The sequence below is a fragment of the Schistocerca piceifrons genome, chromosome 3 (genome assembly GCF_021461385.2).
Source record: "Schistocerca piceifrons isolate TAMUIC-IGC-003096 chromosome 3, iqSchPice1.1, whole genome shotgun sequence".
Classification (NCBI taxonomy): domain Eukaryota; kingdom Metazoa; phylum Arthropoda; class Insecta; order Orthoptera; family Acrididae; genus Schistocerca; species Schistocerca piceifrons.
Genome location: NC_060140.1, coordinates 494,858,457 through 494,883,810, shown reverse-complemented (window position 1 = coordinate 494,883,810; position 25,354 = coordinate 494,858,457). Strand labels below are relative to the sequence as shown.

Genomic DNA, 25,354 nt, shown 5'->3' with positions numbered 1-25,354 from the left:
TATCAGAGACTGTCCTTTACGTCCTTGTCACCTCACAAACAGTAGTTAGCAAGTTATTAATAGCTTTCTCATTTTCATTGATACCTTTACTGGAGTCGATATGAAGGGATTTCACTGATACCTGTTAATTTTTGTTCTTCTATAAAACTGGTAATATTTTTATTTAATTATTTAAAATTTTTATTTGTAAACCAGGCAGCTGGCTATATTCTCTCAGTGAGAGCTGCCTCAATTTTGTCAAGTGTACTGTCAGTATTTTGAGAAAATTGCTTCATTATTCTCACTGATACCCCTCCTTATTTCATTCAACTTACTGTTAGTATCCCTGGCAGATTCTTTTAATTTACTATTAATCCTTGACATTCTTCTTTATTTCATTGTAACTGCATCTATTTTGTCACATCTACCCTTAAACATTTACATCATTTCCTTCATACTAATGTTCCCTTTTCATTTCCTACAACTTTATTCCACTTACTACCTGAGTATTCTTGTCAACATTAGTTTCTGTTAAAGCTACAGTGCTTTGAGTCCTTCGTTGCTCCTTGCACGTTTCTGCACTTCACATTTTGCCTCCCATTATTTTTGCTATCCTCAAAGAAAATATATATCACAGTACTTAATTACTAATGTTCAAGCACCCTTGTCCCTAATGTAAACCTTGACTTACTTTCTGTAAGTTCTCGCACCTTCCTGAAGGCCTGGCTGTTTGAAGAATGTGAGGTGTTTACACACTAAACTCTGGACCTCTGCACATGAACCCATAGTGCATCCTTCCACTGCTCCTGTGGTGGCTTCAATTACTTCCCATGCACTTCCTGGACACGATTCTGCCTCCAGATGCATGACCTTCCTCACCACATCTGAAACCACTGTCTTCCGTCTTCTTCCTTGTCATGATTGTTCATGATATTTCATCACCAAATGTTTGTAATCCTTATTTTCCAATAAATTGTGATACTGTTTATATTCCTCATCTTCAGCACAGTTATTCCAAAATTGCATCTCCTATCTTCAACAATTAAAAAAAAAAATTCCCCACAAGGTATGTCATATTGTATCTCCTGTCCTCAACACAAGGAATAACATATTGCAAGATCCCCCATGGTACTAAACCTCCATAGATATTTCCCTATCTACCCATAAGTGAGTAGATAGGGAAGTGGACTAGGCAACATATACAGTTGAGACTGCAAAATTTAAGTTATCCCTTTCCTGGATCAATTTAGTGAATCAACTCCTCCCTACCTGTTCTGCGTCTTGCTCTTGCTGATGTAGACCCTTGAAGCAGGTCTCAAAGCACACTGGATTTGTTCAGAAATGCAAACAGCTTCCTGTTACGTGTTCCGTGGATCATTTTGCAAATCGTAATGATGTGGAACGAGTCATTTTACATTCAGATCACAAATTACATTTTGAAACTTCTCTTTTTTTTCTTTTTTTTTACGAGAAAATAGATATACAGTTGTGAGTTAGTAATTCCTGCCGACAATTTTTTATATCGGACAGTAATAGAAATTCTTCTATGGAACAGAAGGAGAAACATCCTGTTTATCATCAAATTTTACTTTGCTGTCTGTCAGACATTTTATATCACTGGGTAAGTGATCAAGAATTTTTATTGTAGCATTGTGCACCACTTTTTGTGCTAAAGTCAACCTTAATGTGGAGTAATGAATGTCACTTTTTCTTCTGGTACTGTAATTACGTACCTCAACGTTCCTTTTGAACTGTAGTGGATTATTTACAAGAAACTTCATGAGGGAATAAATATACTGTGAAGCAGTTACACGATAATCATTGACGAGCACCAAATATTATTCTTACAGCACATTTTTGCACAATGAAGACTTTCTTTCTTAAAGATGGGTCACCCCAGAACATTATTCCATATGACATTTGAATGACAATACGAAAATATGCCAGCTTACAGATTTGTCTCTCCCCAGATTTTAAGTGCAAATATGGATGATCTAAGTTGTTGTGTGAGTTCCAAAATGAGTTTTTTCCAATTTAAATTCTCATCAATATGGACCGCTAAGAATTTTGAATTTTCACCCTATTTAATATTTCCTCAACATGTGTTACACTTATCATTAATGTACCACCTCTAAACGTGCAGAACTGAATATGTTACGACTTTTTTAAAACTGAGGGCGAGACTACCCACAGAAAACCGGTCAGTGATACTTTTGAGAACCTTGTTTACCATTTCTTCTGTACTATACATATGCTTGGACTGACTACAATACCAGTGTCATTTGCAAAAAGAACTGACTGTGCTTGTTGCACACTACACGGAAGATCATTTACCTGTATGAGGAACAGTAGTGGACCTAAGATTCAATCTTGGGGGGACCCCATACATGATATGATTTCTCCCCAGTCAGAATTATGTCCCCAGATTATATTGCCTGAATTATTAAGTATAATTTTCTGCATTCTTTTGGTTAGATATGCCAATATCCACTGGTTGATTATAACATCAATACCATAAAACATCAATTTATCTAGGAGAATATTGTGATTTACACAATCAATACCTCATGTTGTAGAAAATACCAGCCACTGCCATAGTATTATTTAATGCTTGCAAAATCAGGTGAGTGAACATGTGAATGGCATTCTTAGTAGAGCAACCCTTCTGGAACCCAAATTGTGATTTGCTAAGGTACTATTGTTGCTAAGGGAGATATTATTCTGGAACACATCTTCAAAAATATTGGAGAATGTCAGCAGTTTTTTGGCATATCTCTTATCACTTTCCTTAAAGAGAGGTTTTACAAACACACATTTCAGACTCTCTGGAGAAATGGCATGCGTTAGTGGTGCGTTACATATTTCAAATAAGATTGGGATTATTACAAGGGAGAAAATTTTTAGTATTCTATTGGAAACATCATCAAAACCAGATGAGCTTTTATTTTTGAGAGAATGTACAATTTTCTTAATTTCAGGAGGAGAAGTTGGTGATACATTCATACGATTGAATTTTATGAAAGTTACATTTTCAACATCCTACTGTGATTTTGCTCTTGAATTGTTTGTCCCTATGCTTTCTACTATATTTAAGAAATGATTATTGAAAGCATAGGCTACCTATGACTCATCATTTATAGCCCTGACATTCACTTCCATCAAACTGTTGTCTTGTACTGTGACTGGTTGTCCTGTTTCTTGTTTCACTATGTTCCATATAGCCTTACACCTCTTGTGAGAAGTACTGATTTCTGACATTATGTGCATGTTCTTTGATTTTTTAATAACCTTTCTTAGTAATTTTGAGTAGTTTTTGTAGTGTGCAACTATTGCAGGATCCCTACTTGTTCATGCCAAAAGGTACATTTCCCTTTTCCTGTCACAAGATGCTTTAATCCCTATAGTGAGCCATGGTTTTTTATGTGGCTGATATTTGTCCTTTCTGATTAGCTTATGTGGAAAGCTATTTTCAAATAATGATATGAATTTATCATGGAACACATTAAATTTTATGTTAGCATTTGCTTCATTACAAATTACATCCCATGTGTCAGAAAATTAATTACTGAGACCAAATTTTAGGATCTAAATAAGGTTTCCAGATCAGTTTTCCTATCAGAATCCTTTAGAAAATATACACTGAAGTGACCACAGACTGTTAACTGCTTGCTGCTGTCTGACAGGGAGCACACTAAGGAATCCAGATTCCTCATATGTGGCTGAAAATGGAAATGCTTGCATCTTCTAATTTACTTCGGATAAATTCTGGGCTATTGATACAATGCACTTATTAACAAACACCATAAAGTAACTGACAGTGACACAGTTTGACACATATAACTTCAAAAAACATGGAAAATCGAGACCAGTCATGATAGAGAACAGATCTAGAGTATGTCCTAATGCTGACTGAAGAGATTGAGGTGCAACAGAAATCTTTAGCACACCTCACATAATTTCAGAAGGATTCATACGTTGTTGGCAGAATAAAAATTGTCATTTGTTTACTGATATAAATAGTTTACTGTACAATAGCACTGTTGCAGCAAAGTTTCAATTACACTTAGGCCTCCCTAGCACTTAATATGCCAAAAGTGAACTCTAATAATAATTATTTGAAAAAAAAATGTCTTATTTTGTCGCCTAAATGTTGATGGGTCATCATCATTCAGAATTGCTGAATCGGATCAACTCTCATGGGTTGTACATAGCTCCTTGCACCACTGCCATATTTACACCACATGGAAAGGCCAGTCTTGCTGCCTTTGTTCCGAACATGGGAATGGTTCCTTAACAATCGCTGTAGCATTCTACGAGGGGCACTCCAAAAGAAATGCACACTATTCTTTTTTAAATCCATCTTTTATTCTACTTGTTTGAAAGTTTTACAGTGTGTATATACATCTTTTAGGAACAATATTTTCATTTCTCCACATAATTTCCATCCCTCTCAACTGCATTATGCCATCTTGGAACAAGTGGCTGTATACCCGCACGGTAAAATTCTGGACCAACCTGTTGGAGCCACTGTTTGGCAGCATGCACAAGGGAGTCATCATCTTCAAACCTTGTTCCACAAAGAGTGTCTTTCAGTTTCCCAAAGAGATGATAGTCACATGGAACCAGGTCAGGACTGTAAGGCGGGTGTTTATGAGTGTTGTCCATCCGAGTTTTGTTATGGCTTCCATGGTTTATTGACCGACATGTGGCCATGCATTGTCGTGCAACAGCAAAACATCCTGCTTTGCCAATGTGGCCAAACACGATTCAGTCAAGTTTGAAGTTTCTTCAGTGTCGTCACATATGCATCAGAATTTATGGTGGTTCCACTTGGCTTGATGTCCACAAGCAAGAGTCCTTCGGAATCGAAAAACACCGTAGCCATAACTTTTCCACCAGAAGGTGTGGTTTTGAATTTTTTTCTTTGGTGAATTTGCATGATGCCACTCCATTGATTGTCTCTTCATCTCTCGTGAAAAATGATGGAGCCATGTTTCATCATCTGTCACAATTCTTCCAAGAAATTCATCTCCACCATTTTCGTACTGTTCCAAAAGTTAACTGCATACCGTTTTTCTTGTTTCTTTGTGATCCACTGTCAACATCCTGGGAACCCACCTGGCACAAACCTTCTTTAATGCCAACACTTTCAGTATTCTGCGAACACTTCCTTCCCCTATCCCAACCTATTGTGACAATTCGTTCACTGTGATGCGTCTGTCAGCAGTCACCAATTCATTAACTCTCTGCACATTGTCTGGAGTGTGTGCAGTACAAGGCCTGCCACTGCAAGGACAATCCTCAATACTGCCACGCCTGCTTTCATCACATAACCTGTTTGCCCATCAACTAACTGTACTGCGACCGACAGCAGCATCTCCATACACCTTTTTCAACCTATTGTGGATGTTTCCCACTGTCTCGTTTTCACAGCACAGGAATTCTATGACAGCATGTTGCTTCTGACGAACGTCAAGTGTAGCAGCCATCTTCAAGACATGCTGTGACGGCGCCACTCACGGGAACAGGCTGAACTAAGTTTGAAAACAACCAGGAAGGATGTATCTACACACAGTAAAACTTTCACACATGCAGAATGAAAATTGTATTTTTACAAAAATAGTGTGCATTTCTTTTGGAGTGACCCTCGTACGTTCCTGCTGAAGAAAGTAAGTTATTCCTTTTATCTGTAGCACCCCAAAACAGTGTCAAAATTAGTAAAGAAAATGTTGTTGAAATTAAGAGGAACATCACAACAGTTACTCTCCAAATTACCAGTAGCGTGAAACAGAAGTGACTGTTATGTTTTGCCACACACAAAATAAAGTCACAATTCTTTTAAAAAACTGAAAACAGGAGTATATATAAAACGAAAACAATTTACTTATATACTGCCAACATCATGCAAATGCTGGTGTAAAGCTCCAAACAAAGGAAAGATGAAAAATTTAATTTAGAACTGGGAAACAACATTACAACATACAATTCTGAACACACTCTCCAGATAAATTATTGCATTGGCACTCACAGAATAGACATACCAGAAGTTATAGCATAAACATCCACACATTTGTGATACATACTTTGGTTGGTGCAATGGTTTACTGCGTAGTCAGCAGGAGATCCCAGGTTCAAGCCTGGCACACATTTTCACTCGTATCATTCAGCAGGTTAACAAAACACTGCATGTTGCCTGTGCCGTCTTGATCTACCTTAAGACAGAGGATGTTCGATTGTTATCCTAGCCAGCACGTTCTCTGGATCTCCCACCCATTGAAAACATCTGCTCATGGGTTTTTGAGAGACTGGCATGATACCACTTGCCAGCCACTGCAATTTATGAACTCGGGCACAGAGTTGAAGCACCATGGAATTACAAATCTGTATCTATAACTTAAACACAGTTGAAAATGATGTCGAGCTAGATTGGAGCCACTGATGCTGTCCTAGGTGACAGCTCTGCCAACTAAATTTTCAACTGGTATACCCAACTTCCAGGTGCTGCTTTGTAAAGGGCAGGCAGTCAAGATCCCTCCAGTATATCCTCAAATTTCCAGTACCACCTCAACAGCTTTCTGTACTCTTCAAAAATCAAATATCCTTTCATTCATTTTGACCCGCACTACTGGAAATGGGTTGACCAGCATTCATATGCAGTGAATAAATTGGTACCATATTTCATATCTATTGTGAATAACAATAGGAATATTACACACAATTTTTTCTGGATATGCTAATGTGTAGAAGATTGTGCAACACGGCCAGTAAATAAACAGGAAAAAGGTGCTCTGTGAATACATACAATGTTTCGGTATTACAAATGATTACTGAGTTGTAATACACGATTACTGCATCATAAAGTAATGTTTTTTCCCCTTTCTGATGAACTAGATCATGTGTTGTTATACAACTTCTGAAAAGTACTTCATTAAAAAAACGAGACAGAATCAATAAAAGTAAACTGTGTGTGTGTGTGTGTGTGTGTGTGTGTGTGTGTGTGTGTGTGTGTGTGTGGAGGGGGTGGGGGCACTTTGAGGTTTGTCGTAGTTCCAATAACAGGCTTTTATGCACTGTAGAAGGGACTTAGCACATGAAGTTCTGATATGGAAACCATGTCCTGATATGTACGGTTTGTGTGCAAAATAAGTTTGAAGATCGTATCACAGCCAAATCTTCAAGGTATCACCTGTGTGCTCGACAGGATCCCATGGCATGGGCTTTGTTTTGAGTACTTGTCAGGGTCTCTTCTACGTGATGAAGGACATCCTCTTCAAAGTCAAGAGTGCAGTGTGTTCATATAGCACCACAGTCAACCCTCCTAACTGCAAATGCATCAGTTTCTCAGAGCCATTGTTGGTAAATGATGTCACATAATTACACAAGGGGCTGACAATGGCACCCTCTCTTAGGTTTGTGTGGATACTGTGAAGCGAGAGATTTGAAAGTGATCCGATGTTCGAACTTATTTTATATCCATAAAGTACATTTCTGTACCTGAGTTCCTTGCCAAAAGTTTATCTGCTAAGCCCCCTTCAGTCACGCAAAACTACTCACAAAAGTTATTTGTGAGAAACAGTTTCTAATGTTCTTGTTGCCCTAAAAGGACACAAATATCACACTAGACTGTGAAATAATGCTACCACAAAACATTTATCACACAGTGTACCATCAATTAAATGCTGCTCTAATAAAGAGCTTGTTTCCCTTCCTAGACAATCTTGTTCTATTACAAACACACATACAACTCGCCCCCCCCCCCCCCCCAAATCTTGATACAAAAGCGCAAAAACAATTCTGACATCTTAAGATGTATAATGTAATGAATATATTCTAAGGACCAAAGAGGCAATGTGATAGACTATTTTTCTGAAGATATAACAACGTAACAAGTCTTTGTAGCTACTGAAAATTTAATTTTGGCAGCAGATATAAAAATCTGTCAATACATAGAGAACATTAGATATAACCTCTTACTGCAAATAATACACTGTTAATAACAACAGAGGAGGATAACAACAACAGAGGAGGATAACAACAACAGAGGAGGAAGAAGAAGAAAAAACAGGAATACTCAGAAGGGATCCTCAATTAACACGAGACATTTTCAAAATGGGTAGCCAGGATGTCAAGATTTCCTTTGCAATTTCTGTAACTGAGCACATGTAGTAGAACATCAGCATTTGACAAATCATCTCTAAGACAGGAAAATAGAGCTTCCTAAAGACCAAAACCATCAGTGACATTAGTATCCTGACTCAATTATAAAACACTGCTGATTATTCTTCGTATAAAAATAATTTATTATATTTTATGATACAATTTACATATCAGAAGTGTCACTGTTATACATTAATGTAAAATTAATTAACTAGGATATTGTTCACATTAAAAAGAAAAAAAAAACAGATACAGAAGAATAAGGACATTTTTCATCCGAGATTAAGTGAACATACATGGTATTTACACATTTCGACTATTATCATTCTTCTTGCAATGACTGAAGAATCTGTCTGCTACGTTCATAGGAAGTATGGGTCACACCAGCCAATTGTGGGTTTTGTGCTAGTATTTCATTTTCAGTCAATCCTTGCTCTTCAAGTCCTATTCTTTTTTCCATTGCGGAAATTATTTCTGATGCTTTTTCTTCAACTAATCTTCTTGCACTCCCTTTTATAGGGACAATATACTGAAGAAATATTTTGAATTTCTTGTCTGGAATCTGTAAGAATAACAGCTGTGAGATTACATGGGACAATCAAAAACATAAAAGCCAACACGCTAACATAATACTTAAAAGAAAATTACACGCAACATATAAAAAAGGAATGAAATAACAGAAAGTAACAATGTGCATGAATTTCTGTAGTGATTCACCATAGCTGTTTCATGATACAGTCTCAACATTGAGGACCTTGGGTTCTTTTGTATTTCTCACATTAGAATCAAGAAGATGAGATGGAGAAGAGTTTCCTTGTCTACTGGTGATACCAAGAGTTAGGAAAAGGTAGGTAATTTTAGTGATAAAAATTATATTGTTTGGCAATGTAAGTACTTCAACACACAGAGCCAAGCACTTCTATACAGGGTCTAGTTGCCCACTGTTAATCTGAAAATTTCAGACTTGACTGAAGGAGACAAGTGCTATCTGCCACTTACGGCTCTGTTTTGTGCAATAAAAGACGTTATTGGAAAATAGCTCATCTGTGCAACCAATCCAGCCACACTACAACAGGTCTTACTAACTTTTAGAGCTAACAGGGTAATATACAGTGAAACAACACAGAATTCAGTCATTTGTATCTACTGCTAATAAGAGCTTCCTTCTGCAGTGATGGCAGCAGAAGCTTCTGTGACAGGTGTTTGTTACTGCCTTTGCTCTGGTACTCTTACTAGTAGTAAGGATGAAGCCCCCCCCTTTTATTCTCCATTTCCCACTTGCAAGTTGAAAACAAGGCTGGTTGCTATTCAACAGCATTTACATGTTCACATGAATTCCTGAAACTTCAAGAAGCTTCCAGAAGCATCGAGAAGTGTTCAGAACATGAAAGTCCTAGGTGTCCTGACCATAGACAATATACATACACTAGCCTCATCCAGCTGTAAGTAGTTCACATTTGTGTGCCTTGCATCTTCTCCTGCACAAGGTGTCAGAGAGTGAAATTGTATTTTTGTTTGCTTGGCCGACACTACATGCTAGCAAATTTTGTGAGCAATTAGGAATAGCCTTCATTAGGCATTTGTCTATCAATAATTACACTCACTACAGTTTATTATGTACTATCTGAAGTAGTATTCATTGTCTCTTTATTATTCACTAAGCTACCCAGCATTCATTGCATTTTATGCTAGTTAGAGAGGGATAATCATTTAAATCTTAGCACTAAGTCTGATCAATAGTAGCCCTGAGAAAAAGCTGAAAATAAACCATACAGTATAACATGTGTAAGATTACAATAAGCAAAAATTATTTAACAAATTAAATCAGCCGCACAAACAAAATATTTCTCAACATATCATGAAAGCAGGCAATGTCTGCTTTCAAAAACTATATTGTTGCCATTCTAAAAAACGAAAGGGAAATGAATAATGCCAATTTACCAAAAAACCTGACTCCACTGGGAAAAAAAGAAATAAAAAGAAGAGAGAATTCAAATTACAACAATAAAACTACTCTCAAGATTACAAGAGGAATTATAAATATGTCAGCCACGGTAGCTGTCACAAGTTGATGACACAGATATTTACTAGGCATGGTCCTTTACATACAATATGGTTATGTCTATCTGCACTTGAGCCACTCAAGAAAACTAGTGATACGAGACCCAAAGCTTAAAGTGAAATCCAAAACAGGGGTACTTGATTTTTATACATACACAAAGCACTACCTTCGAAGTTAGTCACGCTCAGTGCCAGAAACAAAAACCCTTGGAGAAACTCAACATTGCAACCTGGACATGTAGTGTTATCAAGATTAAATTCAGTATGTGTCCATTAACGAACATAATGAAAACAGTGTCTTGGTGGAGTGTAAGTAGGTTGAGGGCTAAGGAAATTTCATCGACTGTTATCCCAATTTCATATCAAAAAGTTCAAATTTGATTTTTTAAATCATACAGCACATAGAGAATGCAATTCAACATCTGAAGAATTATAAATCCCTTGGCATAGACGGTATATCTGCTGCATTCATAGTGTAAAAGAATATGGGAAACTGGGAAGTGGCCGGATGACTGGTCAAAGTCTCTCTTCATCTCCTTTCACAAGAAAGGGTCTATCAGGAACTGCTCCAACTACCAAACTATTGCCCTTATATCTCTCACAAGTAAAATTTTGCTCTACATCCTGAACCAATGTTTGAAGCTGTACATTCAGTCTCACATATCCACAGAACAAGCAGGTTCTGTTGAAGTGGAAGGAACTCGTGAACAGATCCTCAACATAAGACAAATAATAGAAAATTGTGAGAGTTCTGTGTTCCTGTTTTCATCTGCTTCCTTGACTGTTTTGTCTGAGAAAAGTTGTGGCAGGCGCTTGCAGAGTTCGGTGTCCCACCCCACTTGATAACATTGATCATAGGTCTATACAATAATCACTTCGCAGTTGTAAAGACAAGTGCTGGCAGGTCTGATTCCTTCAGGGTAACAAATGGTGTGAGGCAGGGTTGTGTACTATCTCCACAGCTGTACATCATCTACACAGAACATGTCATTAGGAAAGCTCTTGATGGATGGACCAAAAACATCTCAATTGGTGGGAGAACTATCAACAGCCTCCGTTTTGCTGATGACACTGTGGTTTTAGCCAACAGCGAAGATGAACTTGCTGAGTTATTAACAAGAATAAAGGACATTAGTCCAGCATATCGATTAGACATCAGCCTCAGCAAGTCCAAATTCAGGATAATTGATCAAGAAGAAGAGATCCTGCTCACAGGTTCATTAAAGGAACTGGAATTCGTGCATTCTTTCATCTATCTCGGGTCAACCATCTGCAGCATGGGAAGTTGTGAAGATGAGAGAAGACGACGGATCACGCTACAGCAAGTGGCTATGAAGAAGCTCATCAAGATCTGGCAGAGCAGAGCTATAACAAATAGCACAAAGATCTGGCTAGTTGAAACACTCGTGTTTTCTTTCTTTTTTTATGGTTGCGAAACATGGACACTCAAGGCCAGAGACAAACAGTACATAAGTGTGTTTGGGCTTTGGTGCTGGTGTAGGATGCTATACAAAAAATGGACTGAAAGAACAAATGTGTCCATTTTTGAACAACTCGGTATCTCCAGACACCTTTATTTTTGAGTTACCGAAAAAATTCTCCATTTCTTTGGCAATATTGTGAGAAGAGATGGAAAAAAAATCTAGAGAAAATAGTCTTGCAAGGAAAGATCAAGGGCCCAAGAGGAAGAGGAAGAGCAGCGAGCAGATGGATAGATCAGCAGATGGATAGATCAAATCAAGACGATCTCCAGTCTACCTCTTCAGCAGGCACGAAGAGAAGCTGGCAACTGTCCATGATGGAGATACTTGGTTCATGGGGCCACAACACTCAGCAATGAGCACAACACCTTATGATGATAGAACATTGTTCTAGCTACAGCATCATAATTAACTTAATACAGCAACCATTACTACTAGGACTTATTACACAGATGCTAATACTATACCCCTGCTAGAATCATTTTTCATAATGTTTAGGTCACAGATCCTCAGAACACAGTTAAGAAGTACTTTTTGTCGCTACACTCATTTTCTCTTTACTCTTACTGAATTGTATAGATTCTCTGTTTCTCTGTACATTTTGTATCAGATGAGCCATACTACACCAACACGACAAAAGTCATGGGTTAGCAATATGCAGATGGCAGTAGTATCATGACACAAGGTATAAAAGGGCAGTGCAATGGCAAAGTCGTCATTTGTATTTAGGTGATTCATGTGAAAAGGTTTCTGATGTGATTATGCCTGCACGATGGGAATTAACAGACTCTGAACATGGAATGGTAGTGGGACCTAGACGCATGGGACATTCCATTTCAGAAATCATTAGGGAATTCAATATTCCGAGATCCACAGTGTCAAGAATGTACTGAGAATGCCAAATTTCAGGCATTACCTATCACCAGGGGCAATGCAGTGGTCAATGCCCTCACTTAGTGACCAAGAGCAGCAGCGTTTGTTTTGAGTTGTCAGTGGTAACGGATAAGCAACACTGCATGAAATAACTGCAGAAATCAATGTGGGACATAAAACAAATGTATCCATTAAGAGAGTGTGGTGAAATCTGGCATTAATGAACTGTGGCAGCAGATGACTGATAGAAATGCTTTTTCATTCCAACGCCACCTGCAATGCTTCTCCTGAGCTAATGACCATACTGGTTGGACCTTGGACAACTGGAAAACCCTGGCCTTGTCAGATGAGTATTGATTTCAGTCAGTCCTGTGCCAAATTGTTTCAAAAGAATGGAAGACTGGTAGAAACCACACTCGGGGAAGATCAGTTTTGGTTCTGCAGATACATGGGAGGCAATACTGATACTACAACTTATTTTAGAACTCAGTGTAATGTAGCAGACCAAAAAACAATATAATGAAGTTATCGACACCAGGAGTGATGCTCATTCTGATACACAGGTCACGTATAGAATACATATTTTATACGTTACTGTTAATACGACAATTCTTCATTGCACTTAAACATAAGTTTATAATTACTTTTCGCTTAGACAGGCTTTCTTCCAGCTTTCAAATTATCATTATTTTATGTGTCCGCAGCTCGTGGTCTAGCGGTAGCATTCTCGCTTCCCACGCACGGGGTCCCGGGTTCGATTCCCGGCGGGGTCAGGGATTTTCTCTGCCTGGGTGTTGGGTGTTCTTCATCATCATTTCATCATCATTGATGCACGCCAGTCGCCGAAGTGGCATCACCTAAAAAGAACTTGCAATACGGCGGCCGAACTTCACCGCATGGGGCCTCCTGGCCAACAATGCCATACGATCATCATCATCATCATTATTTTATGTAAACCTACTTTCATAGAAATTTCCAGATCATTGGTTTGACGTCAGTTCCTGAAATTGCTTTCCCAAAGTATTTACTTTCAAAAACTCAAATGTACAATGTTCGTTAATAAATAAAGATTCTGAGTAAATGCCAGCAATGTGTCTGTCAGCCAGAATCACGTGTTCATCATTTCATGAATTAGAGAGCTATAAATTTTGTTCCTTCAGGCAAAATGATTCCAATAGAAATGTAAAGGAGCAAGGTAATATCAACAACAACCACCTCTGTAATAATGGAGAAGATCTAAGTTCAGCAGCATTCTACTATGAATAGTTTCAATATTTTATAATAAAATGCTTCAAAAATCAGTTATTAAATTTTGTATGTCACTTCTATTTTTCATCAATGTACTTAAATATTTTGTTGCTGAATGTTACAATAGCATTAGTTGATTTAGAGAAAGTTTTGACAATTCTGAATGCAGTACTTTCTTTGAAATTATGGAAGTAGCAGGGACAAAATACAGGGAGTAATAAGTTATTTGCAGCTTTTATAGTAACTGGACTGCAGTTATAAGTGTTGAAGGATATAAAAGGGAAGCTGTTGTTAAGAAGGGAGTAAAGCAGATTTGTAGGCTTGCCCCCAATGTTATTCAATCCGCATGTTGAGCAAGCTATGGAAAAAACCAAGGAGAAATTTGCAAACACAAAGTCCACAGAGACGAAATTGAGGTTTGCTGATAACATTACATGGCATGAACAAAATGGACAGTGACTTGAAGAGGGGTTATAAGATGAACATTGACAATAGTAAATATTGACATTAAATCAAGCACTGCTGAGGGAAATACTTCAGGAAATAAGACACCAAAAGTAAATGAGTTTTCTCATCTGGGCACAAAATAAGTGACGATGATCGAAGTAGACAAGATATGACATGCAGAGTGGCAGCAGCATGAAAACCATTTCATGAAAGAGAAATCTATTGATATTAAATATAAATTTGAATATTAAGACATCTTTTCTGAAGATATATGTTTGGCACACACTTTTGCAGAGGAGGAAATCAGTTCAGACAAGAAGAGGACAGAAGCACTTGACATGCAATGCTACAGGAAAATACTGAAGATTGGACAGGTGTATCAAATAACTAATCAGGAAGTATTGCATGAAATTGAGTGTATGAAGATATTTATGACACAATGTGCCAGCAAGGAGGATTTGGCTGATAGGACATTCTGAGGCATCAAGAAATAGTTAATTTGGAGATAGAGAGAACTGTGGTGGGTAAAAATTCGAAAATGATAATCAAGTACACAGCATCCCAGAGTGCACCTGAGAGCATCCCAGAGTGCCCCTGAGAGCTAAAACACTAAGAATAATCGCTTCTCGGCTTTTGGCAAGATCAATGTGTAGTTTACAAATTAAATTATAAATATTAAGATAATCCAAATAAAATTAAAAACATAAAAATCCTTAAACCATCTGTATCTTAATGCTGCTGCTTCTGTAAGCCATGGCTGTGTATACTGTGCAGCTGCCTCGCCTAAAATAAACATGCTGTTGCCTCACGAGGGAGACCCTGAGCTAAAACGTATAAGTAATGCAATCCCTATACGTCACTACTCTACATCATAATGATGTGTACTGTGCAGCTGCCTCGAGTCGAATGAGCATGCTGTTGCCTCACGAGAGAGACTAGGCCCTCACCGGATGTGGCTGCTGATAAGAGCGCCCAGCAGCCAATCAGCACGCACCGGAAGACCGCCGCCGCACTGGATGTCATGTTTTTCGGATCGCGCTCTGTTAAAACTAGAGCGCGATCCACCGAGCCCTGGCGGCAGCCAGGCGAACCTCGTTCAATGTCACCCGCCTTGCGCAACAAGATAGCGGCTACGCAAACAGCTGCAGTAGTTATAAGAAAGAGGTTTGCACAGGAAAGACTAACATGGAGAGCTGCATCAGACCAGTCATCGGACTGAAGACAACAGCAGCAGCGACACTCGCCTATTGGCATTTCTCATCTTTGCTGTTTTTTATTTATTTATTTATTTTAGCTATGTCTTGTCTTTTTTTCTGATACTGCATCGGCTAGAATAGTTAGAATACCTTATGCTTCTTTTATTCTAATTAAGCCAGCATATGGCTTCAGCCCTTACATTCTGCCTAGTGTTCTTGCTGTATCACCTAAGACATTTCCACAAAGTATGATCCGGTGTGCCCATTTCACCAGTCACAAATGGTCTTTGTCCCAATTCAGTTCAGATATGTAGGCTATGGTCCTTGTCTGAAGAGGTAGCGGACCAGTTCTTTACTTGGCTCAAAAAACTGTGGCTCAAAAATCTGATGCTTAAGCCTTAGAACAACTGTAGATGTGCTGCTTGAATGCCAGCAGTATTTCTCACTGCAGTGGCTGGTTTGTGTCAGGTGCCAGCCTTCATTGGTGACACATCAGAAGAGTAGCAAGTTACACATTTAGCTTTCTCTCTGTGCTTTCATAGTTCAATTATCAAGTTAGTAGTAGGAGGGTGGATAGGACATGTGCGAGATGTGTGCAGGCTGCAGTTTGCAAACAACTGAAAATGCTTTTGGCCATGGTCAGGTGTCTGCAGGCTGCTGCCTTGGGCTCTAGCAGCGGCGAAGAATGTGTTGTGTTGTATGGGTCATCTTGGGTGTCGCTTGTTTCGCCTGTGAACTCTGCTGCCAAGGCACCTCACAGTGCACCCAACGCTGTGACCTGCTGTGAGAGTGAGTGGCAGGTTGTTCAGCTTTCATGTCACTTGAAGCAGAGAGTCAATTTGGAGGCTGGCCATCTGGCCTCGCCCATTAACCCTGTGAGTGGACAAGGGGCCGCTTCTTCAACAGTGTCCAAGCAGGCGCACATGTGCATGGGTTTGCTGGTTGTTGGGAACTCCAATGTTCGGTGTGTTATGGAGCCCCTTAGTGAAATAGCATCCAGGGCTGGAAAGAAGTCCAATGTGTGCACATTATTCCTTCAGACTGACCTCATCTGAGACGTGGAGGTGGCTCTACCTGCAACTATCAAGGGTGTAGCATGCAGTCGCCTGAAAGTTGTGGCTCATATCTGCACCAATGACGCCTGTAACTCGGGTTCCAATACCCTCCTCGGTTTGGACAGGTGGAAATGGTGAAGACTGCTGGTCTAAATAGTGTGGTATAAGTGGAGCTTACAATCTGCATCATAGAGTTGATTGAGGTCCTTTGCTCTGGAGCCAAATGGAGGGTCTCAACCAAAGACTCAACTGATTCTGCAATGGTCTTGGCTACGGTTTCTGGGCCTGCATTATGGAGTGAAGAAATGCAGGATTCTTTGATAGGTCAGAGGTGCACTACACAAAGGAAGCAGCTACTTGGGTAGCAGAATACTTGTGAAATGTACATGGGTTTTTTAGGCCAGGCAGTATTTTGTTGTCCTCTGATGCAGCACAAATGCAGAGAGTGAAATCAGTCCATGTACAGAGTAAAGACAGTTCAACTGTCAAAATTTTTTGAAGAAATGTTGAAGTATTCAGAACTAAGTTCTCTAATTTACTGCCCACTCAAATTATTCTTGGGAATGAGAGCTAGCAGAAACATGAAGCAAAAAGCTCTGAAATCTGTCTGAAACCTGAAGTAGAAAGTTCTGAAATATTTAGCAAGGTACGGAATGAGCCAAAGGAGGGGAGTGTTCATTGCAATCAACAAAAATATTGTGTCTCTGGATGTCGAAATAGAGTCTAACAGTGAAGTTATCAGGACGCATGTAACAGGCCTCGGTGAACTCAAGTTAATTGTTGGATGTTTTTATCAGGCAACATATTCCACCATAACAGTAGTACAATCATTCAAAGGATGTCTATGCTCAGTACTGTGGGAATACCCAGATCAAGTACTGTGGGAATATGGACTCATTGTAGGTGTTACATCGGACTGTCTTGTGAAGCAGTTTTGAACATGTTTCTGAAAACTGTCTTGGAAAGCTAGTCTGACAATCCACATACAATGGAAACATTTTAGACCTTGTAGCCACCCACCCACCCACCTACCTACCTACCTATCTACCCCCCCCCCCCCCCCCCACACACACACACACATACACACACATTACAGTCACCTACACTTACGCACACAGCTCTCATGCTTCACAAAGGAAAGGTGCCTGCGGGCAGACAGAATGGGGAACACATTTCCAATTATGGAACTGAACCTGCCCTTCAGTTTCTCCCAGCCATTCATGCCATACTACTTTACTTCTTTTTACTTTTAGAACCTGTAGCTAAATACAGGCCTGACCTGTCAATATAGAGACAAGGTTTAGTGATCATTATACCACAGTGACAATAGTTACTAAGATAATAAATCCATCAAGAAGGCTAGGAGAGTATTTTTGCCAGGAAAAGCAGATAAGCAGATGAATGGCATGATTTTGTTTCTCAATGGACATAGAAGAATTATGAACAATTGCACTCTGCAGAAGTATGTACTGAGTAAGTGGATTAAGGGCAATAAAAATTCATCATTGTTTAATAACAAATGTCAGTATATGTGAAGGAAGCAGAGAAGGTTGCACTGTATGTTCAAGAAGGAATGCACAAATGTCAAAAGGCAAAAGTTAGTGGAAATTGTGCGTCTGAAAAAAGACTTATGCGTGAAGCACAGCTTTCACCACTATACCTTACCAAAAGGTCTTGTTGAGAATTGGAGAAAATTCTGGTCATACATAAACCAGTTTGTGTGACAACAGAAGAGAGCAAAAGGAAAACTGAAGTTTTGATGTTCGCATTTAAGAAATAATTCATGGAGGAGGATCATACAAGCATACCTTGCTGCTGCACAATTTTGAACATGTTCTGAGTTTGAAGATAATAAATTTCCTTGAAATGGAAATGCTCCTGTCCACAAATCAGCATGAATTTAGAAAGCATCACTTGTACCTAACTCAGCTGGCCCCTTTCTCAGGAATATCCAAAAAACCACTGATAGAGGGCAACAGGCAGATTCTGTACTCCTAGATTTCCAGAAAGTGTTTGACACAGGGGCCCACAGCAGACAGTTAACGATGGTCTGAGCATAGGCATTAATTTCCCAGATATGTGAGTGGCTCTATGAATTCCTAAGTAATAGAACCCAATGAGTTGTCCTTGACTGCGAGTGTTCATTAGAGAAACAAGGGTACATCAGGAATGCCCCCGGGAAATGTGACAGGACTGCTCTTGTTTTCTATATACAGTACATAAATGATCTGACAGACAGGGTGGGCAGCGATCTGTGGCTGTTCACTGATGACTGATTGTTGAGTGACTGCAGGAGGATACAAGATGACTTGGACAGAAGCTCTAGTGATGTGATGAATGCTAACTTCTCTAACTGTAGACAGATTTCAGTTTATGCAGATAAGACAGAAAAAGTTACATATCTGGGTGTAACATTGCAAAGCAATATGAAATGGACTGAGATGTTTATCATACTTGCAGCAGATGATGGTCATGCGAGAAACTTCGTTGTAAATTTCCATGGGCCACAAAAATTTCGAAATAAGAGACAGGTATTGGCAAAAGTAATAATGAAATTAAATTAAAAAATTAGTAATGTGGCAAGTTAAGGATTTGTTAGCTCCAGGACAAGCTACTGATGGATTTATTTGTATTAGGTTTTACATCAGACTGTGGCATCTCAACAAGGAAATTATTGCACAGTGAGATGACTGGAGGAGGAATACACTCAGGAAGTTAAGGAAATGTTATATGAGAGTGTGCTGAAAAGTAATGCCTCTGAATTTTTTTATGTGAAAACTCTTAAAGCTTTTTAAATAAAACAGACCCTGTTAATATTATACATCTGTATTCTTCACATCCACATATCTGCAGCCACCTGCCGGAAGAGGGTTCCAAATTGTAGTGTGAAACGTGGTTATATGTAACATAACTATGTCGGTACATGAGGAACAGCATTCTGTAATCGAGTTTCGAATTTGAAGTTCGTCTACACATGGACCACCTTCTGCTTAGCATGACAATGCCACACATGAGTACTGCCACATCCACAACAATCCAATGTCTTATGTTCACTGTCATCTATCATCCTCCATACAACTGAGAGGCATTACTTGAAGCATGCTCTTGTATATAAACAGCCACTCCACATACAAGTTCCTGATTTTATTCGAGAGCATTATCAATGAAATTTTTTTAAACACATATGTTCTTAGGAACATTTGCCCTCAGGTGTTTTAAAGAAAAATACACTGGGAAATTGTCCTAACAACACTGAGCTATAAAAGTAAAATAGAAATGTCAAGTGTCATTCGCTGTTAACAACTGTGACTATTTCACGACCAAGAATACATGTAGTAAATATCCTACAATTGTATAAAAGTATAAATAAATCTGACTACTTTATTACTGTGCTCAGTCATTGGTAAAGTGATTGACATACTTCAGCTCATTGCTAGAATGTTAAGGAAATGCAACCAGCCTGTGAATGAGATTGTTTACAAAATACCCATGCAAACTATCCTAGAATATTGCTCAAGTGTGCGAGACCATACCAAATAATACTAACAGGGCTCATTTCATTTAAAATCACCCAAAGTAGAGCAATGTTGTTGCCCTCGAGTCACAGATGTTTGTGAAAAAAGTGGTGTAAGAAAGTACATAATGAAAGATGGATAAAATAATTTTCCAAGTTTCTTTTTTTTTTATCAAAACTACAGTTAGGAGAGTATTTTGAAACATGGGTCACTTTCATAAATTGGCACCAGAAAGCTACATGGGTTAAAAGTTTGTAACCATTACAAATTCTTTATTTATGAATCAATTTTATTCAATTTGGTATCACTGGAAATATAAAAGGATCAACTACAATATAAAATTATTGAAGTGTTGGAATTATGCATACAAATAAATAAGTGAGGAAAGCACTCATCATTCAATGGATTGTTTTGAACACCACAGTGCCTTACTAGGCATGGGCCTTTTGGAGGTGATATGCCATTGCCTTCCTTCGACCTCTGAATGGACTTACCCAGGCAGTTATAGGGGACCTACAGTTTAATGTGGATTTCGAACCATGGTGTAACTTGGCATTTTTCATGCAAGAAAATATTGACAGAGGTGAAAGAAGTGATACAAATCTATAATTAAAGTTTATTTTTTCAAATTTCAGGAATTTTTTGTTTCATATAATACCTATTCTCATGCTTTTGAACATAAAAAAATCAGAAGGGTGTTTGTTCTGTTTAGTGATTTAAAACTGGGGAAAAAACCAGAAATAAACATATGTATATTTTTCAAATGAACATACTGCCATTTGACCATATTGTTCTTTATTAAATTATGACCCAGGTTTCGGCCTTTTATGCCATTTTCAAGTGACTGAGTTTACGTCATTAACACATGTTGCAGGACATCAAGCTCAAAATTGACCATAAATTAAGAAAAATATTCGCTCCCCACAAAATGTCAGACATAAAATCATCTTGTAAAAAGATCAGTAAATAATAGTGGGAGCACATCATAAAAACAGGTTTACCTTGGTATACAAAACAGGTTCATCTTTTATGTAAAAAAAAAAGGTTCATCTTTTATATACCAAAGTAAATCTATTTTTATTAAATATGATGTGTTCCCACTATTATTTATTGATCTTTTTTACAAGATGATGATTTTACATCTGGCATTTGGTGGAGACTGAATATTATTCTTAATTTATGGGCAATTTTGAGCTTGATGTCTTGCAGTGTGTGTTAATGATCTACTCACAGTCACTTGAAAATGGCATAAAAGGCCAAAACCTGGGTCGTAATTAAATAAAGAACAATGCCGTCAAATGATGACGTGTTCCTTTAAAAATTATTGTGATTGTTGCTCAGCAACATCAAAAATATATTTGCTTCATTTTGTGAATCTCAGGTAGTGTACAACAAATGATCTTCAATTTACATAAAATGCATTCATAATATCCAAAAAAGTGACCTTGCCCGCTCCAAGCACAATAAAGATTTTTATCTGACATAGCGCAAATCTCCTTGTAACACCGTCAGATTAAGGACAGTTGTAAAACTGAAGCACAGCAGTCATGCTTCTGTTACCAGCTAAAACTAGTGTATTACTTTCAAATAACTTAGCAGACAGACTAGACTCCGAGAGAAGCAGACACATGTAGGAAACAAATCAAAATACAAAAAAGTCACCAAAATGTTTGCAACAGGGATCCAGTCCTCCGTCAGAGATAAATAACACGCAAAAAAAGAAACCAACACACACATGGCTTGTGTTGGTTGCTTGGTTTAAAAGAGGGAGGGTGGGGAAGGACCAAACTGCAAGGTCATCGGTCCTTTGTTCCCAGTAAAATAATTACACAACAGAAAGAAGAAAAGAAAGGAGACGTACAGTACAATAACAAGAGAAAGGAAGAACCAGAAGAAGCCGCCCTGACATGGAGCCAGTAGGTCACGTGACTCCAAGATCCAACCCAACCGCCGACACACCATAAGTTCCAGCAGCTTCCAAAGAACGTTGGTGAGGCTGATGGGCCGATAGCTATTCACATCAAGTGGGTTTTTACCAGGTTTGAGCACCGGGATGATGGTGCTCTCCCGCCACTGTGATGGAAAGATGCCATTGCACCAGATCCGGTTGAAGATGACGAGGAGATGTCACTTGTAGTCAGATGAGAGATGTTTAATCATCTGACTGTGGATCCGATCTGGTCCAGGAGCTGTGTCGGGGCAATGAGAAAGGGCACTGGGGAGCTCCCACTCTGTAAATGGGGTGTTATGGGATTCATTGTGTGGGGGTGGGGGGTGTAATTCTCCGATGCAGAGGCTCAAGCATAGTGCTCAGCAAAGTGCTTGGCAATCGCATTTGCATCGGTAGATAACACACTATTTGTGTTAACACAGGGAACACCTGTTGGGGTCTGGTATCCGAAGACACGTTTGATCTTTACCCGGACTTGGGAAGGTGATGTATGGCACCCAATGGTCGCGACATTTCTCTCCCAACACTCCTGCTTCCGTTGTTTGATAAGTTGGCGAACGCGAGCACAGAGCTGCTATGAGGTGCTCCAGGGAAAGGTGCCGCTTATGCCGCAGTAGAGCTCGCCAACACTCCTTAATTGCTTCAGCGACTTCCGGCGACCAACAAGGTACTGTCTTTCGCCAGGGGCACCCTAAAGAGCGAGGGATCGTGTTTTCTGCCACAGAAACGACTGTTGTGGTCACCTGTTCAACCATCACATCGATGTTCCAGTGTGGGGGAGATTCAACGATGACAGCAGAGGTGAAAGTTTCCCAGTCTGTCTTGTTTAAAGCCCACCTGGGCAGGCGTCCATGGGCTTGACGCTGGGGCAGTGACGGGAAGTGGTCACTACCACACAGGTCATCATGTGCTCTCCAGTGGATAGATGGGAGAAGTATTGGATTGCAAATTGATAAATCAATGGCCGAGTAACTACCTCGAGCCACACTGAAATGTGTGGTGGCGCCAGTATTTAAGAGGCAGAGGTCGAACTGAGACAGTGAAGTTTCGACATCTCTGTCTTGACCAGTAAGCACAGTGCCACCCCACAAGGGATTATGGGTGTTAAAATCTCCCAAAAGTAGAAAAGGTTTAGGGAATTGATCAATCAATGCAGTTAATACATTCAGGGATACTACACCATCTGGAGGAATATATACATTGCAGACAGTTATTTCCACTGTCGTCCGTATTCTGACATCCACAGCTTCAAGACGGGTTTGAAGAGGCACAGGTTCACTATAGACCGAGCTTAGGACATAAACACAAACTCCAGCTGACTCTCTATTACAGTTGCTACGGTTCCTGCAGTATCCCTTATAGCTGTGGAGGTCAGGGATCTGCACTGCTGGGAACCAGGTTTCCTGGACGGAAATGCAGAAAGCAGGTGTAAAGCTTAACAGTTGCCATAGCTCTGCCAGGCGGTGGAAAAAACCGCCGCAATTCCACGGGAGGATGACGTCATCATGAGACTGGGAAGGCATGGAACATTCAATGAGGCAGTTTATGTCTCAGGGTCACTGCTGACACCGACTTTTTGCCTGAGCAGTCTATATCCATTTTGTCTGAGGGTCTGGCGAGATCTAGCACCTCAGCGAACGCCAGAGTCTCCACCTCATCCACAGACGCAGAGCTTGGAGGTAGCGGTGGTGTGGGTGCCACCACAATTCTCTTTGTCTTGGCTAGCTTCTTTTTGGATTTCTCTCGCTGTTCCTTGGGTTTGCCTGGGTTGGAGGACTTCACTGATTCAGTCTCTGGGACTGAGGATGAGTGTGAAGTACTGCGACCAGCTGGTTTTGGGCTCTTCAGCCACTGGCGGGTGTTATCTTTCCCACTAGCAGAAACCTAGGAAGGGAATGACCCAAGGGACCCCTTCCTAGCGAGAGCAGCCGAAGAATTTGGACACTGCTCTGACTTAGAAGTGGGGACAGACATCCCCAATGGTTGAGGGGTGTTACTCCTGAAGTAGGTGGTGCACGAGCAACAGGGAGGCAAGTGCCCCCACCATCAAGGGGGCAGGTGTATTCTTCTGGCTCTGAGAGGTGATTGGGGTTGGCGGAGCTGATGGAGCTAGAACTGTTGTAGCTGCGATGTAAGGCGATATCATGCATACTAGATGTAGGTGTTCAAATTTCCTCTTAGCCTCAGTGTAGGTCAGCCGGTCCAGGGTCTTGTACTCCATGATTTTCCTTTCTTTCTGGAGAATCCTGCAGTCTGGCGAGCAAGGCGAATGGTGCTCCCCAAAGCTGACACAGATGAGAGGCGGGGCACATGGAGTATTGGGATATGACGGGTGTCTGCAATCTCGACATGTGATGCTGGAAGTACAGTGGGAAGACATATGACCGAACTTCCAGCATTTAAAGCACTGCATTGGGGGAAGGATATAGGTTTTTACGTCACAGTGGTAGACCTTCACCTTGACCTTCTCGGGTAATGTATCACCCTCGAAGGCCAAGATGAAGGCACTGGTGACAACCTGATTATCCCTCAGACCCCAGTGGACACGTTCTAAATTGGCGAGTAGCTCACAGTCGGACTGAAAAAGAAGGTCCCCATAAAATATGATACCTTGGACCATATTTAAGCTCTTATGGGGCGCAATGGTTACAGAAACATCCCCCAGCTTGACACAAGCGAGTAACGCTCGTGACTGGGCAGAGGATGATGATTTGATCAAAACTGACCCAGATCTCATTTTGGACAAGCCCTCCACCTCTCCAAACTTGTCCTCTAAATGCTCAACAAAAAACTGGGGCTTCATCGTCGTGAAAGATTCCCCATCAGCTCTCGAACCTACAAGGTACCGGGACGAATAAGAGCCACTGCCATCCTTAGCCTGACGTTCCTCCCATGGTGTGGCCAGAGAGGGGAACGATTTGGGGTCATACTTCTGTGCATTGAATTGAGCCTGTGAACACTTAGTGACTGCTGGTGTTTGGCCACCAGCAAGAGATGATGTAATACACTTCATCGCGTGTCATCCACCCTGATGCCACCCACTCTGACCAGGGGGCCTCCCCACGGGTGCCACCCAGCCGCACCAAAGGCCATCTGGCAGGATGGCCATTGCCAGGAGTCCTGATGCCCCAGGGGGATGGGCACCTATCCCTTGGCATACGAGGGGAGTTAACAGTGCAGGCATCAGCAGAGTGATCCCTGTGTGGTCAGGGGGCTACAACCAACAGGGTACATGGCAGCCTCACCACAACGGACTGGCTATCATGCTGGATATCTGGTGCAACCAAGCAAACAAGTCCATTATCAGGGTGCAACCACGTAAACAAGTCCATTATCATCATCAGTGTAGAAAACGATACTGCACAGGTGATGGAAAAATATGCAACCAGGA

General features: G+C 40.1%; 1 protein-coding gene across 3 annotated transcripts in view; it reads right to left on the bottom strand.

Moving 5' to 3' along the window:
* Positions 1-7,940: 7,940 nt before the first annotated feature.
* LOC124789882 (uncharacterized protein C7orf50) overlaps positions 7,941-25,354 on the bottom strand; it is a 36,858-nt gene continuing 19,444 nt past the window's right edge. Inside the window, exon 3 of one of the 3 annotated variants that reach the window (XM_047257398.1) lies at positions 7,941-8,698. In XM_047257398.1, the coding sequence (XP_047113354.1) occupies positions 8,459-8,698 (240 nt within the window). In that variant the 3' untranslated portion in view covers positions 7,941-8,458. The remainder of the gene's footprint in view (positions 8,699-25,354) is intronic. The other 2 variants (XM_047257400.1, XM_047257399.1) reach the window with 2 other exon arrangements.